Raw genomic sequence first — 22,541 nt, 5'->3', positions numbered from 1 at the left:
GTGTGGTTTTCCTGCATACCCTCCTCCAAATAACATGCTTTATAACTGAATGTGACTGTGGGCTGAACTGCAGGGGCCTCGTGGGTATTTCAGTTGTTTGGTTGGAGTCTGAGAGATTTGACTGTGTGTTTATCCCTCCGTGAAAGGTTGTTAGAGGCCTATAACACACACACACACACACCGCCTCATGGGCCTATGCTTTTTTCAGATTAGAGTATATTTTTCTTTAGACCGAGAGAGAAAGATGTACCTGTGAAAGTCTTTATAATCAGACAGCGCCAGAGAGATGTACCTGTGAAAGTCTATAATCTGACAGAGAGAGAGATGTACCTGTGAAAGTCTTTATAATCAGAGACAGAGAGATGTACCTGTGAAAGTCTTTATAATCAGACAGCGCCAGAGAGATGCACCTGTGAAAGTCTATAATCTGACAGAGAGAGAGATGTACCTGTGAAAGTCTTTATAATCAGAGACAGAGAGATGTACCTGTGAAAGTCTATAATCTGACAGAGAGAGAGATGTACCTGTGAAAGTCTTTATAATCAGAGACAGAGAGATGTACCTGTGAAAGTCTATAATCAGACATAATAGGTTTGCAGGGATTGGCCAGTGTATGATTGTCATTCTGAATTACAGACCTAAGGAACAGTTTTTCTTGTTGTTGCTTCTGAAGATACACTCCAGTAATGTACAGTAATATTTTGCAGAATGTTTCCCTTCCCTGGCAAATAATGCAGACAGGCAATGCAAAAATAAGCAGGAAGCGCACAGGACAATTTTGATTTGAAGCACACGAGACAATGACACTAAGAACAGCATTGAAGACATCATTCTCTGCATATTTATTTATTTATTTCTCTCTCTTTCTTTCTCTTTCTCTCTTTCGCTCTGTCTTTCACTCTCTCACATTCACTCTCTTTGTCACTCACACTCTGTCTCTCTCGGTCTCTCGCTCTCTCACTCTCTCACTCTCTTGCTCTCTCACTCTCTCGCTCTCTCGCTCTCTCACTCTCTCGCTCTCTCACTCTCTCGCTCTCTCGCTCTCTCACTATCTCGCCCTCTCACTCTCTCGCTCTCTCACTCTCTCACTCTCTCACTCTCTCGCTCTCTCGCCCTCTCACTCTCTCACTCTCTCTCTCTCTCACTCTCTCGCTCTCTCGCTCTCTCACTCTCTCGCCCTTTCACTCTCTCGCTCTCTCACTCTCTCACTCTCTCTTCATCTCTCCCTTTTACTTGGCAGAGTTGGGGGGTTTTATTACTTAGTCCGCCGCACAGCAATATACCGTAACTTAAGTTATTTCACAGATACGGTGTCTCCGCCTTGAGTGAATTTACAAGTGATTGTGCTCTTTAAAGCCGGTGTCTGCCTCTCTGAACCGCCTTTGATTTATTTCCACCAGGAGAAGAAAAGGGACTTAAATTGACTTGACGGGAGTCGATCGGCAGCTCTGTCTGGTTTGTCATTCGAGAGCCGTGCATAACAGTCTCCGTGTTACTATAAGGAGCCTGAACGTTTGTCAGGAGGTTTTCAACACTGTGACACAAGACACGCATTAAAATCAGCTTTTTATTTGCTGGGGGAACAACCTCCGTGCTGAGTTGAGTTATACACACAGGCAGCCACACTACAAAAGGCAGACACACACACACACACACACAGCGAGACACACAAACACACAGCGAGAGAGACACACACATATACAATGTGCTTAGTACAGGAAAATGAATCGATTTACGAGTTAACCTCTATCTTGATAGGGGGAAATAAAATATACCCGGCTTCTACCCCTCCCACAGACACACATATACTGCTCCCACTAACCCTTCAGCGGTCCCTTGTAACACTCCTAAATCAGGCACCACTGATAGAGAGAGAGGTGGAGGAGAGAGCGAGCGTGAAAGCGAGAGAAAGGAGAAAGAGAAAGGGAGATAGAAGAGCGAGAAAGAGAGGAAAAAAGAGAGTCAGAGAGGGGCATCTCTAGTACACCAGACAGTCTGATTTACTGGCCCTAAATCTGAATGAGGCCCCTCAGAACCACAAGCCCCAGGTCCCTTCAGACAGACTCAGGGGAACTTACCATACAAGTGGTTTATTTTAAGACTCCAGTCAGACAATGCAAAAACACACATCCACCATGTTCTGACAAGACTTCTCACTGCTAGCATCGTGTTAGTGTTGTGTGTTTTTAACAAAGTCCACTGATAGACTGAGCAGTGTGAACAGTGTTGGGGGAAACAGAGGTCGTGTTGTTATACTGTTTCAATCAATCACATTTTATTCATTTTTTATTTGTATAGCACTTTTCAACCCGGGCTTTAAGCTAACCCCAAAGGATTAGCCAAGGCAACAGAGGCAAAGAAAAACTCCCAATACAGATGTAGGATCTTAATTTGATCACCCTGTTGCAGGAGAACTTTCCTGCAGTGCAGGACATTTAAAACATGAGGTTTAAAAAGACTTGTGAAGTTTGTAATTTCCACTTTGACATTTTTGACTTGATTTTCCCTTACAAAAAATGTATCAACCCCTACATTCCCTGTTGCTGCAGGATCATTTTATTACTGTAGCAAACTGGCTTGAAATAAGATATTACATCTGTAGGTACTCTAGGGCTGCAGCTTCATTATTCCCAGTTAGTGCAATGTTTGGATGTGACTGGCTAGTATTTACACATGTACTTTCTTATCTTGCATATGTGATTATTTGTATTATATGTAATCTTTGTGTTTTTTTTTTTATCTTCTTCTACCTTTTTTGAGCTCTCGTTGAAGAGAAATTCCAATGTATGTACTTACAAATGGCAAATTCTTGAAACTTGGTTAAGGTGTTTATTCCTGTGTTTGTGTCATTCTATTAGTGCTAATGTCAGCTGGTGCTGTTCTGTCCTCTCCACAGGAGGAGTGTCAGAATTACATCAGAGTGCTGCTGGTGAATGGAGACAGACTGTTCACCTGTGGAACCAATGCTTTCACACCCATCTGCACCAACCGCACTGTAAGAATCTATTCATGTCTCTCCTCTACTTTACTTCCTTATCTGTAACTATCTTCTCTTTTCCTCTCTTCTACTACTCTGTGCTCCTCTACTTCTAGTTCTACTCCACCTACTGTATATAAACCTGCAGTTTAATCCGAGGGAAGTGTGTGGGCTGTTGGTTATATTATATGGTGTGTAGGTGGAGGGAAGGACAATGTTTTTATTTTATTTTTAATTTTGTTAGCAGCAAATGCAAAGGTCACCGTCTCATAACGACTACTCCGTCAGAAATACATATGGGATAAATGTCAATACATTATTACTATGGTATTTCATCAGCCCTGTTATAGGAGAACACATATTTACTCTGAGTGGGTCTGCTAATATGAAAGATAAGTGCTGCATAGCTATAGAGAGAGGGAGAGCGAGAGAGACGAAAAATGGAGTGTAACAGAGAGGGAGAGAGAGGGGGGATCGGGAGAGAGGGAAAGAGAAAATAATTGAGTGTGACAAAGGGAAGGAGAGAGTGGGGGGGGATCAGGCAAGAGGTAGAAAGAAAGGGATCGAGAGCGACAGAGAGGTAGAGAGAGGGCAGGAGAGGGAGAGAGGAAGAGAGAGAGGCATCGTGAGGGAGAGAGGTGGAGGGAGAGAGAGATTGCGAAGGAGGTAGAGAGAGGTCACAAGGGAGGGAGAGAGAGATTGCGAGGGAGGGAGAGAGATCGAGAGGGAGGGAGAGAGAGATCGCGAGGGAGGGAGAGAGGGATTGAGTGCGACAGAGAGGGATCAAGTGTGACAGAGAGGGAGAGAGAAAGATCGTGAGGGCGGGAGGTAGGGGGGGGGGGTTGTGTGTGACAGAGAAGGAGATTGAGAGGGAGGGAGGGAGAGGGAGAGAGAGCGACAAAGAGGGAGGGAAAGATTCCAAGGGAGGGAGAGAGAGAGCGAGAGAGAGGAGAAGGAAATAAATATGCATTTAGTTATCATAATGTGTGTACATAACCACAGATTAATATCCCGTTAATGACCCATTCACTGTCTTTACAGGCATTTACTGAAATTAATTCTGTCCAAATGTCCTCAATATATTAATTAATTTCAAGACCTTATCAATATTTATGGCCTTGAATGGCAGGATTATTTTTGCCCACTATGGATTTGTCAGAAATTAGAGAATGCAATCCTCTAGTCATGCTATTGATAATGATGATGATGATATTGCTACTGATGATGATGATGAGTATGATGATTGTGATGATGATGAGTATGATGATGATGATGAGTGTGATGATGAGTATGATGATGATGAGTGTGATAATGATGAGAAAAGAGGATGATGATGATGAGAATGAGTATGATGAGGAGGATGATGATAATGATGAGTATGATGATGAGTACGATGAGTATGGTGGTCATGATGACGAGGATGATCATGATGATGATTTTGATAATGATGATGAGTAAAATTATGATTATATAGAACTTATTATTGCTGCCCCAATGTCCTCTTTGCTGCCCTGTAGACAGCTATGAATCATCAGACACCTACCACCTGCTTGGCTGTCTCTTTCTGTGTCTGATCACATTTATGAGACGGCTGCAAGGAAATGTAACATGGCAACTGGCCAGGAAGGAAGGGAGAGAAAGAGAGATGATCTGAAAGCCAAGTCAACAGCACTGAGTGTGTCTCAAATGATTGGCTATTAGAGGTGTGAAAGTAACCCGTTTCCCCAGCCCGTCCACCCAACCACAGCTGCTGTGTGTCCTGAAGAGAGAACTCATTCACTCCATTGCTTTAATATGCATGATAGATGCAGCCTCTATCTATACTCTATCCCCATTCCACCTGTCTTACAGACCCAGCTCGACCCAAACACTTCCCTCAACACACAGAATAAACTCCATCAATACCCCCTTTCATCGCAGACTTCAGGCCCAGACACAGTGACACTTGTTGGGTCAAGCTGGGTCAGACCGGAGGCCCGGAGCGGAGGTAGTTTGTGTTGACGGAACCAACGGTGGTCCAAATCAACCCACTCTAATAAATCTATACAAAGTGACCCGCTCTTAGGCTGTTTTATTAATGAGCATCACGTACTTTAAGGAAGTGGAAAGTCCATCTCTCATTGATTAACCAGAAACCCAAGCCAGCATTAGAGAGAAGCTTCAGTGTGTCAGTTGGACAAAGCTTGTTTTCTGTATAGTTAGACATCTTCTGCACGTCAGGCAGGATGTGCAGTTAAGAACACACCTGGGTCGATGTGAGTAATGTGTAGCGTTGCCTCATAGCTTAATGCGATGGTTAGTGGGGGGGAAGAAACTATAGTGGCCCTAGAATTGACCATTGCAGAACCCCATTTGGGGAATTAGTAAGCATTTAAAGTTTATTGGAAGGGTTTCCATTGAAACAAAGATACATTTCTACAACATTATGTGGTTAACCATGAATGCGAATTACGGAATGATGGTTTATATAAATAATGTATAAAAATACATCACGGTTTAGATTGATAGGAATGGAGGTGGAAGTCTTGCCCTAAGCATCTCTCCTTCACGGTTACACCATGAGTTTAATTTTCATATTGGCAAAGAAAACACTGTGTACATTCCAGCTCTTAAACATATCCAAGGCTTTTGCCTCAGTTTATGTTGGGTGGGTTTTTATTGGGAACAAGTGTACTGTCTTAGGGCCAAGTGTAGGTCGTACTGTAGAGTATTTTTAAACACGGAGAGCTGGATTTGGCCTCGCTTTCAAAGGCAGACAAACCAAACGTCTGAGCTCTGAGCTTCGCATGGAGCTGCTTGTGAAAACGGTGAGGCTTTCCCTAAGTCACTGATGTGGTTTAACAATGCTTTATCAAGGAAAACAGATGTATGTCCGCTAGTCATCAGAACAACCAAACCAGGAGGAATAAAATGTACATGAACTTCTCCAGGAAGTACAGTGAAGATGGAGGTTTTCTATTAGCATTGGTCCTGTTCCAGATGTTGTGTTCTTGTTCTTAGAGTGTGGTTTTGGATAGGTTAAGCTGATTATAAAAGGCTGTGGGAATAGTCATATTCTTGCCTAAAAAGATGCTATAGCTAATTACCAGCAATACCCACCCACATAGATATGGCCATAAGAGCTCTGTGCTGGGAACTGCGTAGGTAGAATGTAGGTTGCCTCTATTTTACCTCAGTTGATTCTCCAGGGATTGGTTTTGTATACAAACTTGATAGCTAAAGGTAGGATTTTAGCTATGGTTCTGTAATATTGTTTTACCGTAACAATGAGAGACAGGCTTCTTCCTAGAGGAGAAACAGCAGTTTCACAAGGCATTATTGTTTATTGTTCCATATCCTTCTTTCTAATCTGAGGTCTGTCCAAATGAAGTTTAATTCCCAAACACTATATCCACCAATTTTTCACATTTGTGTTTTTTCATCAGAAGTGATTGTTTATGGGTACCTTCATGTGTGTGTAAAATATTACTGTTCTCAGATTTGTTTGCAAAACGATATATGTCCATTGTTTCGCTGGAATGGAATGTTCGTATCCTGTTTATTTGACTGTGATATGTGGTTGTCTCACCGAGCTATCTTAAGATGAATGCACTTACTATACGTCTCTCTGGATAAGAGCATCTGCTAAATTACTAAAATGTCAAATGTAAATGTTTTACATACAGATCTCATATTACTGTCTTGCATTTTTTTTATATTGATGTCACAAATGTACAGTATAATTTCTAAATGTCTTTATAAAAAATGTAGTTATTTGTTGCATTTGACTGTTTAATAAGGATCTGACCTTTTTTCAATTTTCGCCTAAAATGACATACCCAAATCTAACTGTCTATAGCTCAGGCATTGAAGCAAGGATATGCATATTCTTGATACCTTTTGAAAGGAACAACTTTGACGTTTGTGAAAATGTAAAATGAATGTAGGATAACATAGTGCATTAGATCTGGTAAAAGAAAATACGAAAAAAACAACATTTTTTAATTATTTTTTTGTACCATCATCTTTGAAATGCAAGAAAAATACCATAATGTATTATTCCAGCCCAGGCGCAATTTAGATTTTGGCCACTAGATGGCGGCAGTGTATGTGCAACGTTTTAGACTGATCCAATTAAGCATTGCATTTCTGTTCAAACTTTTGGGTCAAGACTGCCCAAATGTGCCTAATTGGTTTATTTGTAACTTCTCAAGTTCATAACTGTGCACTCTCCTCAATCAATAGCATGGTATTTTTTCACTGTAATAGCTACTGTAAATTGGACAGTGCAGTTAGATTAACAAGAATCTACGCTTTCTGCCAATATCAGATATGTCTATGTCCTGCGAAATGTTCTTGTTATTTACAGCTTCATGCTAATCGCATTAGCCTACGTTAGCTCAACTGTCCCATGGGGGACCCACCGATCCTGAATAAGTTTTCAAATCTACTATAGCAGTACTAGTTATTTCTCTTAGAGTGAGGCGGATATATAGCATTTAGCAAAAAAAAACATTTGTCTCTCTGAATTGAAACCACCAAGTGATAGATTTTAAACAAGAAACATGTCTGTCATTGAACAACCTCATGCCATCATGATAAGATAGTGAAAAAACACAATCATTTATTTTATCATTTCTTTTTTTATCAACTAATTCCACAACATTTCTGAAAATTGATAAAGTTTTTGAATTTAAATGAGCTCATGTTGAGCCAACCAAGCGGTACATGTGTATGTATGTCTGTGTCTTTTGGTATTGACTGTATGTGTGAGGTAGGCAATGATTAGCATTAGCAGGAACGAGCTGGATGTTAGCGATGACAAGCTAGTTATGAGATGAGAAATCGGCATAGTGGTGAAATAAGCAATCATATAAAGGTGATTTGTAAAACAGTCTGCACTCACACTGCTTTGCCTTTATCAACTATAAATGCTGCCAGTTGTGACTTCTCTGTTTCACTTGAACTTTTACTATCATAATCAATTATTCAAGTCAAACCCCAAATCTCTCCCTTGGTTCTGTGGTAACCAAGCAACATGCTCAATGTTTAGCCTTGTCTCATTGTGTGATCATTCTGCCTAAACTCACAGTATTTGAGAACAATAAATGTTTGTATGGGAGTGACGAATTCCAGTCAAGTAGAGGGGAGTTAAAAATCATGTGATGTGTGCTCACACTCCCTCTCTCTCCACTCCTGCGTGCATTTGTGTGCATTATAAACACATTAATCCTCTCCCTCCTCCTACCCCTCATCTCCTCCCCCTCTCCACCCTCTCTTCCCCGCCCCCTCTAGCTGACCAACCTGACAGAGATCCATGACCAGATCAGTGGGATGGCCCGTTGTCCCTACAACCCTCTCCATAACTCCACAGCCCTGATCACCTCCAGCGGAGAGCTCTATGCTGCCACCGCCATGGACTTCTCTGGCAGAGACCCAGCTATATACCGCAGTCTGGGGGGGCTGCCGCCTCTACGCACTGCACAGTACAACTCCAAATGGCTCAATGGTAGGATGGGGTAGAGGTAGGGGTAGAGAAGCAAGCGGTAGGTGATAGGCGGATGCTGCCAATAATGCACTGCTTAGTACAACTCCAAATGGCTCAATGGTAGGATGGGGTAGTGGTAGGGGTAGAGAAGCAAGCGGTAGGTGATAGGCGGATGCTGCCAATAATGCACTGCTTAGTACAACTCCAAATGGCTCAATGGTAGGCTGGGAAATGGAAGGTGGTAAGGGGGCAGGGGAATAAGCAGTAAAGGTATAGAGAGGAGGAAAAGTAGTTCATATAGAAGGAGAAAAGGGGTGGATAAGGGGGAAAGGGTAGAAGTTGGTGGTGTTTACAGGAAGTTGGTGGTGTTTACAGGAAGTGTCAAAATGTCTTTTACTATATATATATATATATATATATATTATTTTTTAAATATTTTGTTCTTTCCTTTTGAAGGATATACAAGTGACATTTCCATCTGGTACTGAAACAATGAAATCAGTGTGTCGTTCTGAAGAGCTCAGTGGATCGCAGTTCAACAGCACACCCCACCTGGAACAGGGCAGCTGATTGAATACGCTGCTTCAGTCGTTCACTTGCTCTAAAAGAGCAGGTCAATCGCTATCTTGTCAGGATTTTATCTGATTCACATTAAAGCCAGATTGAAAAAATAAATTAAAAGCCACCACATACATAGCGCCGCGACAACCTTTGAGAAAAGGTTTAATAACTAATTTTATGGCAAATTGATTTTTTCTCCCTTTTCTCCTGTGATGCTGTGCAAAGGTGCAGAGGAGAGGAGGGGCTGAAAGAGCAAACAAGGGAAAAAAACTATTTCATTTAAAAGTGAATTAAATCACTGTCAGAGAGGATAAAGCGTGCGGTTAAGGTCCAATAATGTCATACATAAAAATGAACAGCTCATCAATGAGCGCTCTAGGAAGGTCAGCAGTTTTAGATGGGTTGACAACTATTACACCAGTGTTTTGGTCATACCTCATCCTAACCTTTAGGGTTTCCCTGGATAAATAATTAATTTTGAAACACAAAGTCATTAATAACAATGCCATAATTTATTAAGACTAATCCCCTCAACCTCACATTCCTATGGACCCCTAGTCAATCACTCAGAACTCATTGTCATACACAGTGCATTCGAAAAGTATTCAGACCCATTGACTTTTTCCACATTTTGTTACGTTACAGCCTTATTTAAAAATAATTTATGCACAATACTCCATAATGAGATAGTGAAAACAGATTTTTTTGAAAATGTATAAAATAAAAACAAACAGAAATAGCTTATTTACATAAGTATTCAGACCCTTTGCTATAAGACTTGAAATTGAGCTCAGGTGCATCCTGTTTCCATCGATCATCCTGTTTCTGCGACTTGATTGGAGTCCACCTGTGGTAAATTCAATTGATTGGACATGATTTGGAAAAGCACACACCTGTCTATATAAGTTGACAGTTGACAATGCATGTCAGAGCAAAAACCAAGCGAGGAGGTCGAAGAAATTGTCCTTAGCTCTGAGACAGGATTGTGTCGAAGCACAGATCTGGGGAAGGGTACCAAAAATGTCTGCAGCATTGAAGGTCCCCAAGAACACAGTGGCCTCCATCATTCTTAAATGGAAGACGTTTGGAACAACCATGAATCTTCCTAGAGCTGGAAGCCTGGCCAAACGGAGCAATCGGGGGAGAAGGAGCTGACAGAGCTCCAGAGTTCTTCTGTGGAGATGGGAGAACCTTCCAGAAGGACAACCATCTCTGCAGCACTCCATCAATCAGGCCTTTATGGTAGAGTGGCCAGACGGAAGCCACTCCTCAGTAAAAGGCACATGTCCACCCGCTTGGAGTTTGCCAAAATGCACCTAAATACTCCCAGACCAGGAGAAACAAGATTCTCTGTTCAGATGAAACCAAGATTGAACTCTTGGCTGGAAAACCAAGCGTCACATCTGGAGGAAAACTGGCACCATCCCTATAGTGAAGCATGGCGCTGGCAACATCATGCTGTGGCAATGTTTTTCAGCAAGAGGGACTTGGAGACTAGTCAGGATCAAGGGAAAGATGAACGGAGCCTAGTACAGACATACTTGATGAAAACCTGCTCCAGTGAACTCAGGACCTCAGACTGGGGAGAAGGTCAACCTTTCAACAGGACAACAACCCTAAGCACACAGCCAAGACAACACAGGAGTGGCTTCGGGAAAAGTCTCTGAATGTTCTTGAGTGGCCCAGCCAGAGCCCGGACTTGAACCCGATCAAACATCTCTGGAGAGACCTGAAAAAAGCTGTAAAGTGACACTCCCCATCCAACCTGACAGAGCTTCAGTGGAGAATGGGAGAAACTCCCCAAATACAGGTGTGACAAGCTTGTAGCGTCATTATAGGGTAGTGTGTAGATTGATGAGGGGGGAAAAAACAATTTAATACATTTTAGAATAAGGCTGTAACGTAACAAAATGTAGAAAAAGTCAAGTGGTCTAAATAGTTTGTCTCCTCCTTTAACAGAACCTAACTTTGTTTCCTCCTACAACATAACCTAACTTTGTGTCCTCCTTCAACAGAACCCAACTTTGTCTCCTCCTACGACATTGGGAACTTCACCTACTTCTTCTTCCGAGAGAACGCAGTGGAACACGACTGCGGTCGGACCGTGTTCTCCCGCGCTGCCCGGGTCTGTAAGAATGACATTGGGGGCCGCTTCCTATTGGAGGACACCTGGACCACGTTCATGAAGGCGCGGTTGAACTGCTCTCGACCAGGGGAGATACCGTTCAACTATAATGAACTACAGGGGACGTTCTACCTACCAGAGCTAGAACTGCTCTATGGGATCTTCACTACTAATGTGTAAGTGTGAGATGCATACTATACAAACACACACACACACACACACACACACACACACACACACACACACACACACACACACACACACACACACACACACACACACACACACACACAGAGGGTATATATTGCCTGTATTATTAAGCAATGATGCCCGAGGGGGTATGGTATATGGCCAATATACCACGGTTCGTACAGTAAAAATAAATGGTGTGTCATACCCGTCTGATATACCACGGCTGTCAGCCAATCAGCATTCAGCGCTTGAACCACCCAGTTTATAATGTATGAAGTATACTTCAGGCACAGCTTAAAATGAAGAGTCATGTTATACATACTATCGTCATTCACACACGTTTAGTTTCACAGTTTAACTTTAAACTCATTTCTTTCATTTTCAATTTTCTCACCTCTTAGAAGAGACATGCTTTTGTGGAAAGTGACAGTTTGAAAAGTCAAAGCTATTCGTCAGGCCCGATCCATACACTTAGCCACAGAGGCAGAACATTTTAAATGAAGCCTGGTGTTAAATTTATAGTCACCTTACACCATCACTCACAGTAGGATCTGAGTCTGTGTAGGGACAGATGTGTAGGTATATTTAGAGGACAAAAACAGAGACTGGACATTAACAGTCAGCAGACAAAATCCTAACCATATACAGTACCTTCAGAAAGTATTCACACTCCTTGACTTTTTCCACATTCTAGCCTACACACAATACCCCATAATGTAAAGTGGAATTCTGTTTTTATTTTTTTTCCAAATTAAGTAAAAATGAAAGCAGAAATGTCTTGAGTAAATAAGTATTCAACCCCTTTGTTATGGCAAGCCGGAATAAGTACAGGAGTAAAAACAAAAGTCACATTACAAGTCACATAGTAAGTTGCAGTGACCCACTCGGTGTGCAATTTTAGTGTTTAACATGATTTCTGTACCCCACACGTACAATTATCTGTAAGGTCGGTCAGTCGAGCTGTAAATTTCAAACACAGATTCAACCACAAAGACCAGGGAGGTTTTCCAAAGCCTTGCAAAAAAAATAACCTATTGGTAGATGGGTAAAATAAATTAAAAAGCAGACATTGTATATCCCTTTGAGCATGGTGAAGTTATTAATTCAACTTTGGATGGTGTATCAATACACCCAGTCACTACAAAGATCCAGACGTCCTTCCTAAATCATTTTCCGGAGTGGAAGGAAACCACTCAGGGATTTCACCATGAGGTCAATGGTGACTTTAAAACAGTTACAGAGTTTAATGGCTGTGATAGGAGAAAACTGAGGATGGATCAACAACATTGTAGTTACTCCACAATACTAACCTAACTGACAGAGTGAAAAGAAGGAAGCCTGTACAGAATAAAAATATTCCAAAACATGCATCCTGTTTGCAACAATGCACTAAAGTAATACTGCAAAAAATTTGGCAAAGCAATGAACTTTTTATCCTGACTTCAAAGTGTTTTGTTTGGGGCAAATACAATACGATACATTATTGAGTACCACTATCCACATTTTCAAGCATAGTGGTGGCTGCATCATGTTATGGGTATGCTTGTAATCATTAAGGGGAGTTTTTCAGGATAAAAAAAACCCAGAATGGAGCTAAGCACAGGCAAAATCCTAGAGGAAAACCTGGTTGTCTGCTTTCCACCAGACACTGGAAGATGAATTCACCTTTCAGCAGGGCAATGACCTAAAACACAAGGCCGAATTTACACTGGAGTTGGTTACCAAGAAGACAATGAAAGTTCCAGAGTCTGACAGTTACAGTTGTGACTTAAATCTGCTTGAAAATTGTTGGTTAGACCTTAAAATGGTTGTCTAGCGATAAACAACAACCAATTTGACAGAGCTCGAAGAATTTAGAAAATAATAATTGGCAAATATTGTACAGTCCAGGTGTGCAAAGCTCTTAGTCTTACCAAGACTCACAGCTGTAATCACTGCCAAAGGTGATTCTAACATGTATTGACTTAGGGAGTTGAATCAAGATATATTATTGTTTTATTTCAAGATATATTATTGTTTTGTTTTTCATATTTATTTTTTTCAAATGTAATGTCAAGGTGAAAGAAAATCCACTTTGACATTACAGAGTATTTTGTATAGATAGTTGACAAAAAATTACAACTAAAAAATTTTAATCCCACTTCCTAATACAACAAAATGTGTGAAAAGTCAAGTGGTGTGAATACTTTCTGAAGGCACTGTATATTTATCGCTATCCCTCTCTTCCCCCTTCAGGAACAGTATAGCAGCGTCTGCGGTGTGTGCCTTCAACCTCAGTGCCATCACCCAGGTGTTTGGAGGTCCCTTCAAGTACCAGGAGAACTCTCGCTCCGCCTGGCTACCCTACCCTAACCCTAACCCTGACTTCCAGGTAAATACTCACCTACCCCAACCCGGAAGGCTGGTTTGCAGTTGGTCGATCAACATGTCTGTAGACAGTTGTCGCAGTGACATCGTGACCATTCTATTATCATCCAACATCAAACTTATCGCCTTCGTTATGAAAAAGTATAAATACAAAACGACAGCCTCTGCATGGCATTTTTATTAGATTTTTTATTTCGCCTTTATTTAACCAGGTAGGCCAGTTGAGAACAAGTTCTCATTTACAACTGCGACCTGGCCAAGATAAAGCAAAGCAGTGCGACAAAAACAACACAAAGTTACACATGGGATAATCAAACGTACAGTCAATAACGCAATAGAAAAATCTGCATACAGTGTGTGCAAATTAAGTAAGGAGGTAAGGCAATAAACAGGCCAATAGTGGCGAAGTAATTATAATTTAGCAATTTACATTGGAGTGATATGTTCAGATGAGGATGTGCAAGTAGAAATACAGGTGTGCAAAAGAGCAGAAAAACAAAAACAAATATGAGGATGAGGTAGGTAGTTGATTGGATGGGCTATTTACAGATGGGCTGTGTACAGCTGCAGCGATCGGTAAGCGGCTCTGACAGCTGACGCTTAAAGTTAGTGAGGGAGATATAAGTCTCCAACGTCAGTAATTTTTGCAATTTGTTCCTGTCAATGGCAGCAGAGAACTGTAAGGAAAGGCGGCCAAAGTAGGTGTTGGCTTTGGGGATGACCAGTGAAATATACCTGCTGGAGCGTGTGCTATGGGTGGGTGGTACCTAGCAAAGACTTATAGATGACCTGGAGCCAGTGGGTTTGGCGACGAATATGTAGCGAGGACCAGCCAATGAGAGCATACAGGTCGCAGTGGTGGGTAGTATATGGGGCTTTGGTGACAAAACGGATGGCACTGTGATAAACTGCATCCAATTTGCTGAGTAGAGTGTTGGAGGCACTCTCTTGTAAATGACATCGCTGAAGTCGAGGATTGGTAGGATAGTCCGTTTTACGAGGGTATGTTTGGCAGCATGAGTGAAGGAGGCTTTGTTGCGAAATAGGTAGCAGATTCTAGATTTAACTTTGGATTGGAGATGCTTAATGTGAGTCTGGAAGGAGAGTTTACAGTCTAGCCAGACACCTAGATATTTATAGTTGTCCACATATTCTAAGTCAGAACCTTCCAGAGTAGTGATGCTAGTCGGGCGGGCAGCGATCGGTTGAAGAGCATGTATTAAGTTTTACTAGAATTTAAAAGCAGTTGGGGGCCACGGAAGGAGTGTTGTATGGCATTGAAGCTCGTTTGGAGGTTTGTTAAAACACAGTGTCCAAAGAAGGGCCAGATGTATACAGAATGGTGTCGTCTGCGTAGAGGTGGATCAAAGAATCAGCTGCAGCAAGAGTGTCATAATTGATATATACAGAGAAAAGAGTCGGCCCGAGAATTTAACCCTGTGGCACCCCCATAGAGACTGCCAGAGGTCCGGTCAACAGGCCCTCCGATTTGATACACTGAACTCTATCTGAGAAGTAGTTGGTGAACCATGCGAGGCAGCCAGTAGAGAAACCAAGGCTGTTGAGCCTGCCGATAAGAATACGGTGATTGACGGAGTCGAAAGCCTTGGCCAGGTCGATGAAGATGGCTGCACGGTACTGTCTTTTATCAATGCCGGTTATGATATCATTTAGGACTTGGGTGCACCTCAGGCACCCCCGTGACCAGCTCGGAAATCAGATTGCATAGGGGACAAGGTATGGTGGGATTCTAAATGGTCGGACGATCTGTTTCTTCACTTGGATTTCGAAGACCTTAGAAAGGCAGGGCAGGGTTTGGGTCTAGGGTGTCTCCCCTTTGAAGAGGGGGATGACCCCAGCCGCTTTCCAGTCTTTAGGAATCTCAGACGATACGAAAGAGAGGTTGAACAGACTAGTAATAGGGGTTACAACAAAGGTGGCGGATAATTTTAGGAAGAGAGTGTCCAGATTGTCTAAACCAGCTAATTTGTAGGGATCCAGATTTTGCAGCTCTTTCAGAAGGTCAGCTGTCTGGATTTGGGTGAAGGAGAAGTGGGGGGCTTGGGCCAGTTGCTACGGGGGGTGCAGAGCTGTTGGCCGGAGTAGGGGTAGCCAGGTGGAAAGCATGGCCAGCCGTAGAGAAATGCTTATTGAAATTCTCAATTATCGTGGATTTATCAGTGGTGACAGTTTTTCCTAGTCTCAGTGCAGTGTGCAGCTGGGAGGAGGTATTCTCCATGGACTTTACAGTGTCCCAAAACTTTTTGGAATTAGTGCTGCAGGATGCAAATTTCTGTTTGAAAAAGCTAGCCTTTGCTTTCCTAACTGACTGTATGTATTGGTTCCTGACTTCCCTAAAAAGTTGCATATCGCGGGGACTATTCGAAGCTAGTGCAGTATGCCACAGAGTGTCATAGGTCAGTCTAGCCTGGAGTTAACCAAGGTCTATATCTGTTCTTGGTTCTACAATTTAGGAAAGGGGCATGCTTATTTAAGATGTTGAAGAAAGCACTTTTAAAGAATAACCAGGCATTCTCTACTGACGGGATGAGGTCGATATCCTTCCAGGATACCCAGGCCAGGTCAATTAGAAAGGCCTGCTCACAGAAGTGTTTTAGGGAGCATTTGACAGTGATGAGGGGTGGTCATTTGACCGTTGACCCATAACGGGCGCAGGGAATTAATCAGTGACCGCTGAGATCCTGGTTGAAAACAGCAGAGGTGTATTTAGAGGGCAAGTTGGTCAGGATGATATCTATGAGGGTGCCCATGTTTATGGATTTGGGGTTGTACCTGGTAGGTTCCTTGATCATTTGTGTGAGATTAAGGGCACCTAACTTAGATTGTAGGATGAACGGGGTGTAAGCATATCCCAATTTAGGTCAACTAGCAGTACGAACTCTGACGATAAATGGGGGGGCAATCAATTCACATATGGTGTCCAGGGCACAGCTGGGAGCGGAGGGGGCTCTATAACAAGCAGCAACAGTGAGGGACTTATTTTTGGAGAGATGGATCTTTAAAAGTATAAACTTGAACTTTGGGCATAGTCCTGGATAGTCTGACAGAACTCTGTATCTCTACAGTAGATTGCAATTCCACCCCCTTTAGCAGTTCTGTGTTGATGGAAAATGTTGTAGTTGGGGATGGAAATTTCAGAATTTTTGGTGGCCTTCCTAAGCCAGGATTCAGACACGGCTAGGACATCAGGGTCGGTGGAGTGTGCTAAAGCAGTGAATAAAGCAGACTTAGTGAATAAAGCAAACTGATGTTAACATGCATGAACCCAAGGCACTGGGCTTCAGCAGCCCAGTGCTCCAAATAGCATACTTGCTCTATTTGAACACCTATAAACCCATCCATTTAAAAATGAACTTGGTAAATGTCCATCTAGCAAGCAAGGCAACTAAAAGCAACTTTCTAAACAATGTTTTGGTTTGTAAGTAGCTTGTTAGCTAGCTAACTAGCAAGCTAACCAGTTCAAATAATGACCAGAGTAAAGCTGACAACACCTTAACTTTAGCTACTTTTCATTCATTATTAAAGGAAAATAAACCCACCACAACAACATAATTAATTACAAGGTAATGATGGCGAGTTTATAGAAATGAGCTTTTGGTTGTGTGTATGACAAGATAAAAGTAGGACATTCAATATGAGAATTTTAGAACTACTGCACTGTCTTGTCACAGTGGATTTGGTCTTGTTGCTGTAGCAGCCCAGTAACCACGACAACGGGCATTGCGAAGTTTGCAGAGACATACATTTTTTTCATGTCTGTGCAACAAGGAAACAGTCGCAGCGCCGGTCGACAGACATTCCACCAGAGTATAAATTAAATGTTGTTTTGACCAGCGACACTTGTCACATTCTAATTGTCTACAGACATGTCATTAAACCAAGTATACACCACCCTTAACCCTGACTTCCAGGTAAATATACACCTACCCCAACCCTAACCCTGACTTTCAGGTAAATATACACCTACCCCAACTCTAACCCTGACTTTCAGGTAAATATACACCTACCCCAACCCTAACCCTGACTTTCAGGTAAATATACACCTACCCCAACTCTAACCCTGACTTTCAGGTAAATATACACCTACCCCAACTCTAACCCTGACTTTCAGGTAAATATACACCTACCCCAACTCTAACCCTGACTTTCAGGTAAGGAACTCCAGTATGGCCGCCGACACAGCTCACAGGAAAATCTTCTGTCTCTATTGTAGAAACAAGGCCTTGAGCCATGAGCTCAGCTAGGTGTTATTCTATCAGGGTTAAGCCAGGCACAGGATCAGATTGGGATATGTTTTGGGAGGGATGAGCCTGAATCAGTTTTTAAAGTTGAATATGACCAATTGAATATAACAAATCAGGCTAATAGCTACTACCATAGTGTGACAAGACAGATGTATGACTCAGGTCAGTGCCTTACAGATGTAGGATCTTAATTTGAGCCAGTTTGCTACAGCAGGATATATAATTAATGGACGTTTTTTTAGGGGTTGATGCATTTTTCGTTAAGGAAAATTAAGTAGTTTTTTTAAATTGGAAATTATACACTTTAGAAGTGTTTTAAAAACTCAAATACACAAAGTTTGCATCTCCTGCTGTCCAGGAATTTTGTCAGCAACAAAAGAGTGATCAAATTAAGATCTTACATCTGAGATGGCGACGGACGACCGCGCCTGTGTCTGTTTCCCTTGGACAGTCAGCTCTGGTGGACATCTAGCCGTCATGGACACAGGTTTTCACCTGGTTATTCTGAGAGATTTTATCACCTCAACAACTCTGTCCAATTAACCAACACACACAAACATAATCGCATACAACAGAAAGTGTGTGTGTACATGTGGTTATGTGTATGGGTGGGTATGCATTTGTGTTTGTGTTTTGTTTGTGTGTGTTTTGTTTGTGTGAAGATGTCACCCCAACCTAGATAAAGTGTGCTGTGCTCCAACAGCGAAATGTGTGTGTGTGTGTGTGTGTGTGTGTGTGTGTGTGTGTGTGTGTGTGTGTGTGTGTGTGTGTGTGTGTGTGTGTGTGTGTGCGTGCGTGCTGATGAGCAAGCCCCAGAGTTCCTGTACACTCCCTCTCATTAATTCATTCTCTCTCACTCTCTCTCTTTCAATCTCCTCACAAACCTGTTAATAATGACGACCTCGCGTTATAAAACTCACTGATGTGAAATTTACAACATCCCAATCGCACCACTACAGTACTTTCCCTGGAGCCGGAATAAGTTTGCCCCTAACCACTGACCCAGGACCAGGTGTTATTACATCTCCCTTATAGTTTAAGGTTAGGAGTGGGTTGAGAGTAATCTGATCCTAGATCTGTGTTAAAGGGCATCTTCTACCTATCACGAATGGCACTTCATTTTCTGAAGCCTCTCTGACCCATAGCCAAGGAAATTTGTTTGGGGGTGGGGGTGCTGTGATTTGTTTTGCCTATTGGGGGGATGCAGAATTATTATTTTTTGCCCAAGCTGAAGATGTCTTTATCGGTCTACTAATACAGGACTAGTAAAGGCTCAGTGCCATGGAAGAACTGGGACAATTTCAGCTTCCAGGAATTGTGTACAGATCCTTGCTACATGGTGCTGTGCATTAAAATGCTGAAACATGAGGTGATGGTGGCGGATTAATGGCACGGCAATGGGCCCAAGTATCTCTGTGCTTTCAAATTGCCATTCATAAAATACAATTGTGTTTGTTGTTGATAGCTTATGCCTGCCCATACTATAACCCCACCGCCACCATGGGGCACTCTGTTCACAACGTTGACATCAGCAAACCGCTCACCCACATGACGCCGTACACACTGTCTGCCATCTGCCCAGTACAGTTGAAATCAAGATTCATCCATGAAGAACATACTTCTCCAGCGTGCCAGTGGTCATCGAAGGTGAGCATTTTCCCACTGGAGTCGGTTACAACGCCGAACTGCAGTCAGGCCAAGACCCTGGTGATGACGACGAGCACTCAGATGAGCTTCCCTGAGACAGTTTGTGCAGAAATCCTTCAGTTGTGCAAACCCACAGTTTCATCAGCTGTCCGGGTGGCTGGTCTCAGACGATCCCGCTCGTGAAGAAACCGTATGTGGAGGTCCTGTGCTGGCGTGATTACACGTGGTCTGTGGTTGTGAGGCCAGTTGGACATAATGCCGAATTCTTTAAAACGACATTGGAAGCGGCTTTTGGTAGAGAAATGAACATTAAATTATCTGGCAACAGCTCTGGTGGACATTCCTGCAGTCAGCATGCCAATTGTACACTCCCTCAAAAGTTGAGACATCTGTGGCATTGTGTTGTGTGACAAAACTGTACATTTTAGAGTGTCCTTTTATTGTTCCCCGTGCAAGGTAATGTACACGGTAATGATCTTGATGATCTTTCAGGTGGATGGATTAATTTGACCAAGGAGCAGGGCTAGCAGCTCTCAGGGCTAGCAGGCTTAGCATATGACCTAATCTACACACAGCAGTCTGAATGTGATTTCATTTTCTCAGGGGGTTGGGCGAGCCAGTGGAGGGCACACACACACACACACACACACACACACACACACATACAGACACACACACACACACACACACACACACACACACACACACACACACACACACACACACACACACACACACACACACACATGTTCCATATCACTCATGTAACCAAAAGCCTAAGGTGAACTTGGTCAGCGAGTTTTACGCTTGATAGACACACATATTTGCACATGAAGAAACGCACACACACACAGATTCCAGTCACTTGAGGCTAGGAGAAATTGCCTGGATGGAAACCAATTTCCTCTGGCTTGTAGTATCTGACCAAAGCCTTGCCCTGCCCACTGTGGCTGTGTAGGTCTGCACAGGGCCCTGTTAGAGAGGATAAAGTGTGTGTGTGTGTGTGTGTGTGTGTGTGTGTGTGTGTGTGTGTGTAAAAACCAGCCTTTTCCAAGCTAAGGGGGAATTGCTCTGAGCTGCACCATTTGACACACGCACGCACACACATACATACACATGCATACACACACACACACACACACACACACACACACACACACACACACACACACACACACACACACACACACACACACACACACACACACACATTTCACTGTTGGAGCACAGCACACTTTATCTAGGTTGGGGTGACATCTTCATCAAGTATTTGTCAATGTTGGAGGATTCGATTTACGAGCTTTGGATTTATGGCAGCCCTGCATTGATGTAAAATGGCCTACCCATATATCTAGCACCCTACACACACACACACACACACACACACACACACACACACAGAGAGAGTGAGAGAGAGACTCACACACACACATACATACACACCGCAATGTGGATCTTTCCCCAACTTCCTGTGAAATCATTACTCACACACACCCTGGCCATTGATTGAATGGTTAATGATCTATCTGTCTAGAGAAATATCTCCCTCTTCTCTTAAACTGTATGAATTGATCCAGTAGTCATAGATCATGGTGAATCATGTTGCTGTGTATTAACAGTTAATATACCATCAGACTGGGGTGGGTGTGTCTGAGTGCAGATAGTCATCTCTCACTTTTAAATGCAAAATGAATTCATTGTTTAACTCATTGTCAGAGAGAGATTGATGTGTTTTGCACAAAACTCTTATTGATGATTTCCCAATGGTTGCTATAATACATTTTACATGCATATCTCACTATATTATACAGTTAGTACCAGACCTGGGTAGAAAATAGTTATGTTTTGTAGTTCATTTGAAAATACTACCTTTTCAAAAACTCAAGGTCGTCAAATATAGGTTATGACATTTCAACTAAAAGGCAAATATTTTCTTTAATATTCAAGTACAGGTCTCAGAAAAACAACATAATATTAAAGTTTTGGAATATGTCTCAGAAAACCCCAAAATATTTTAAGATATTTTAATAAATGCAATTATTTAAAAGCAAAAAAATGTATTTTTGATGGCTGCCAAAAAGCTACAACAGTTAGTTCAATTAGTCTAAATATATGATCATAAGCATGTGGTTTAGGGGGCTCTTAGATATTCGTCTTAATATAGTTTATAGTCTAGAATGAAATATATGAGGGACATGGAATCACCTCAACATTAGAGTAGACCACTTTTGCAGCTTCAAAATGGCTAACAAATATATTTTCACAATGAGTGAGACATACGGTAATACAGTAAAACTTGGCATCAAGTTCTTGTGTAGCAACTTTGGGATTATTACAATAGCAACATTGTTGTTACATAGGACTTGCATGATAATGGAGTTATTACATAAGTAGAATAAGGAATAGTCACTATTCCTCTTGTGTGCAGTAGTTACAAAAAACTCTCAGCTCATTTCTATGCAATTAAAATGCAATTGCAAAAGTATTATGTAACAACATGCTAATAAAATGTTGGTCCAAAAGTAATTACAGGTTTATTACTTAGGCACAAGAACAGTTGAATGTTAAACTGAGAGCGCTAACCGTAACAAATGATGGCTATTGAGTGTCAAAAGGAAACTAAATCTCCCAAAACTGCCCTCATGAATCAACTGCAGCCAAGGTAGGTGGAAAATCTTTTGTTTAGTCTGAGTAAACTATCCCTTTAAAGATGGTCAAGTTTGTGTGTTCGTAACAAGAACATTTACCCTCAGATGGACAAAGAGGTTCAAAGTTGTTTTTGCTAAGCATCCAACTTGCTGTTTCCAATGTTTGCAAATGGATTTGAATTACTCTGCAGTATTTTCAGGTATCATACAATTAATTGCAGCTTTCAAACTTTTCAGTGGCATGTTGGAAGAGTCCGTAGTTGAGCTTCACAACTTATTTATACTTTTGTGT

The 22,541-nt window shown here is 42.0% G+C and overlaps 1 protein-coding gene across 3 annotated transcripts in view; it reads left to right on the top strand.

Moving 5' to 3' along the window:
• sema5a (sema domain, seven thrombospondin repeats (type 1 and type 1-like), transmembrane domain (TM) and short cytoplasmic domain, (semaphorin) 5A) overlaps positions 1-22,541 on the top strand; it is a 193,809-nt gene that overhangs the window by 87,041 nt on the left and 84,227 nt on the right. For all 3 annotated transcript variants that reach the window (XM_036935136.1, XM_021620458.2, XM_036935137.1), the window contains 4 exons: positions 2,897-2,995; positions 8,252-8,465; positions 11,021-11,306; positions 13,558-13,693. In XM_036935136.1, the coding sequence (XP_036791031.1) occupies positions 2,897-2,995; positions 8,252-8,465; positions 11,021-11,306; positions 13,558-13,693 (735 nt within the window). The remainder of the gene's footprint in view (positions 1-2,896; positions 2,996-8,251; positions 8,466-11,020; positions 11,307-13,557; positions 13,694-22,541) is intronic.

The sequence above is a fragment of the Oncorhynchus mykiss genome, chromosome 11 (genome assembly GCF_013265735.2).
Source record: "Oncorhynchus mykiss isolate Arlee chromosome 11, USDA_OmykA_1.1, whole genome shotgun sequence".
Lineage (NCBI taxonomy): Eukaryota > Metazoa > Chordata > Actinopteri > Salmoniformes > Salmonidae > Oncorhynchus > Oncorhynchus mykiss.
Note: the sequence above shows the minus strand (reverse complement) of the source record. Positions and strands in the feature narration are given on the sequence as shown.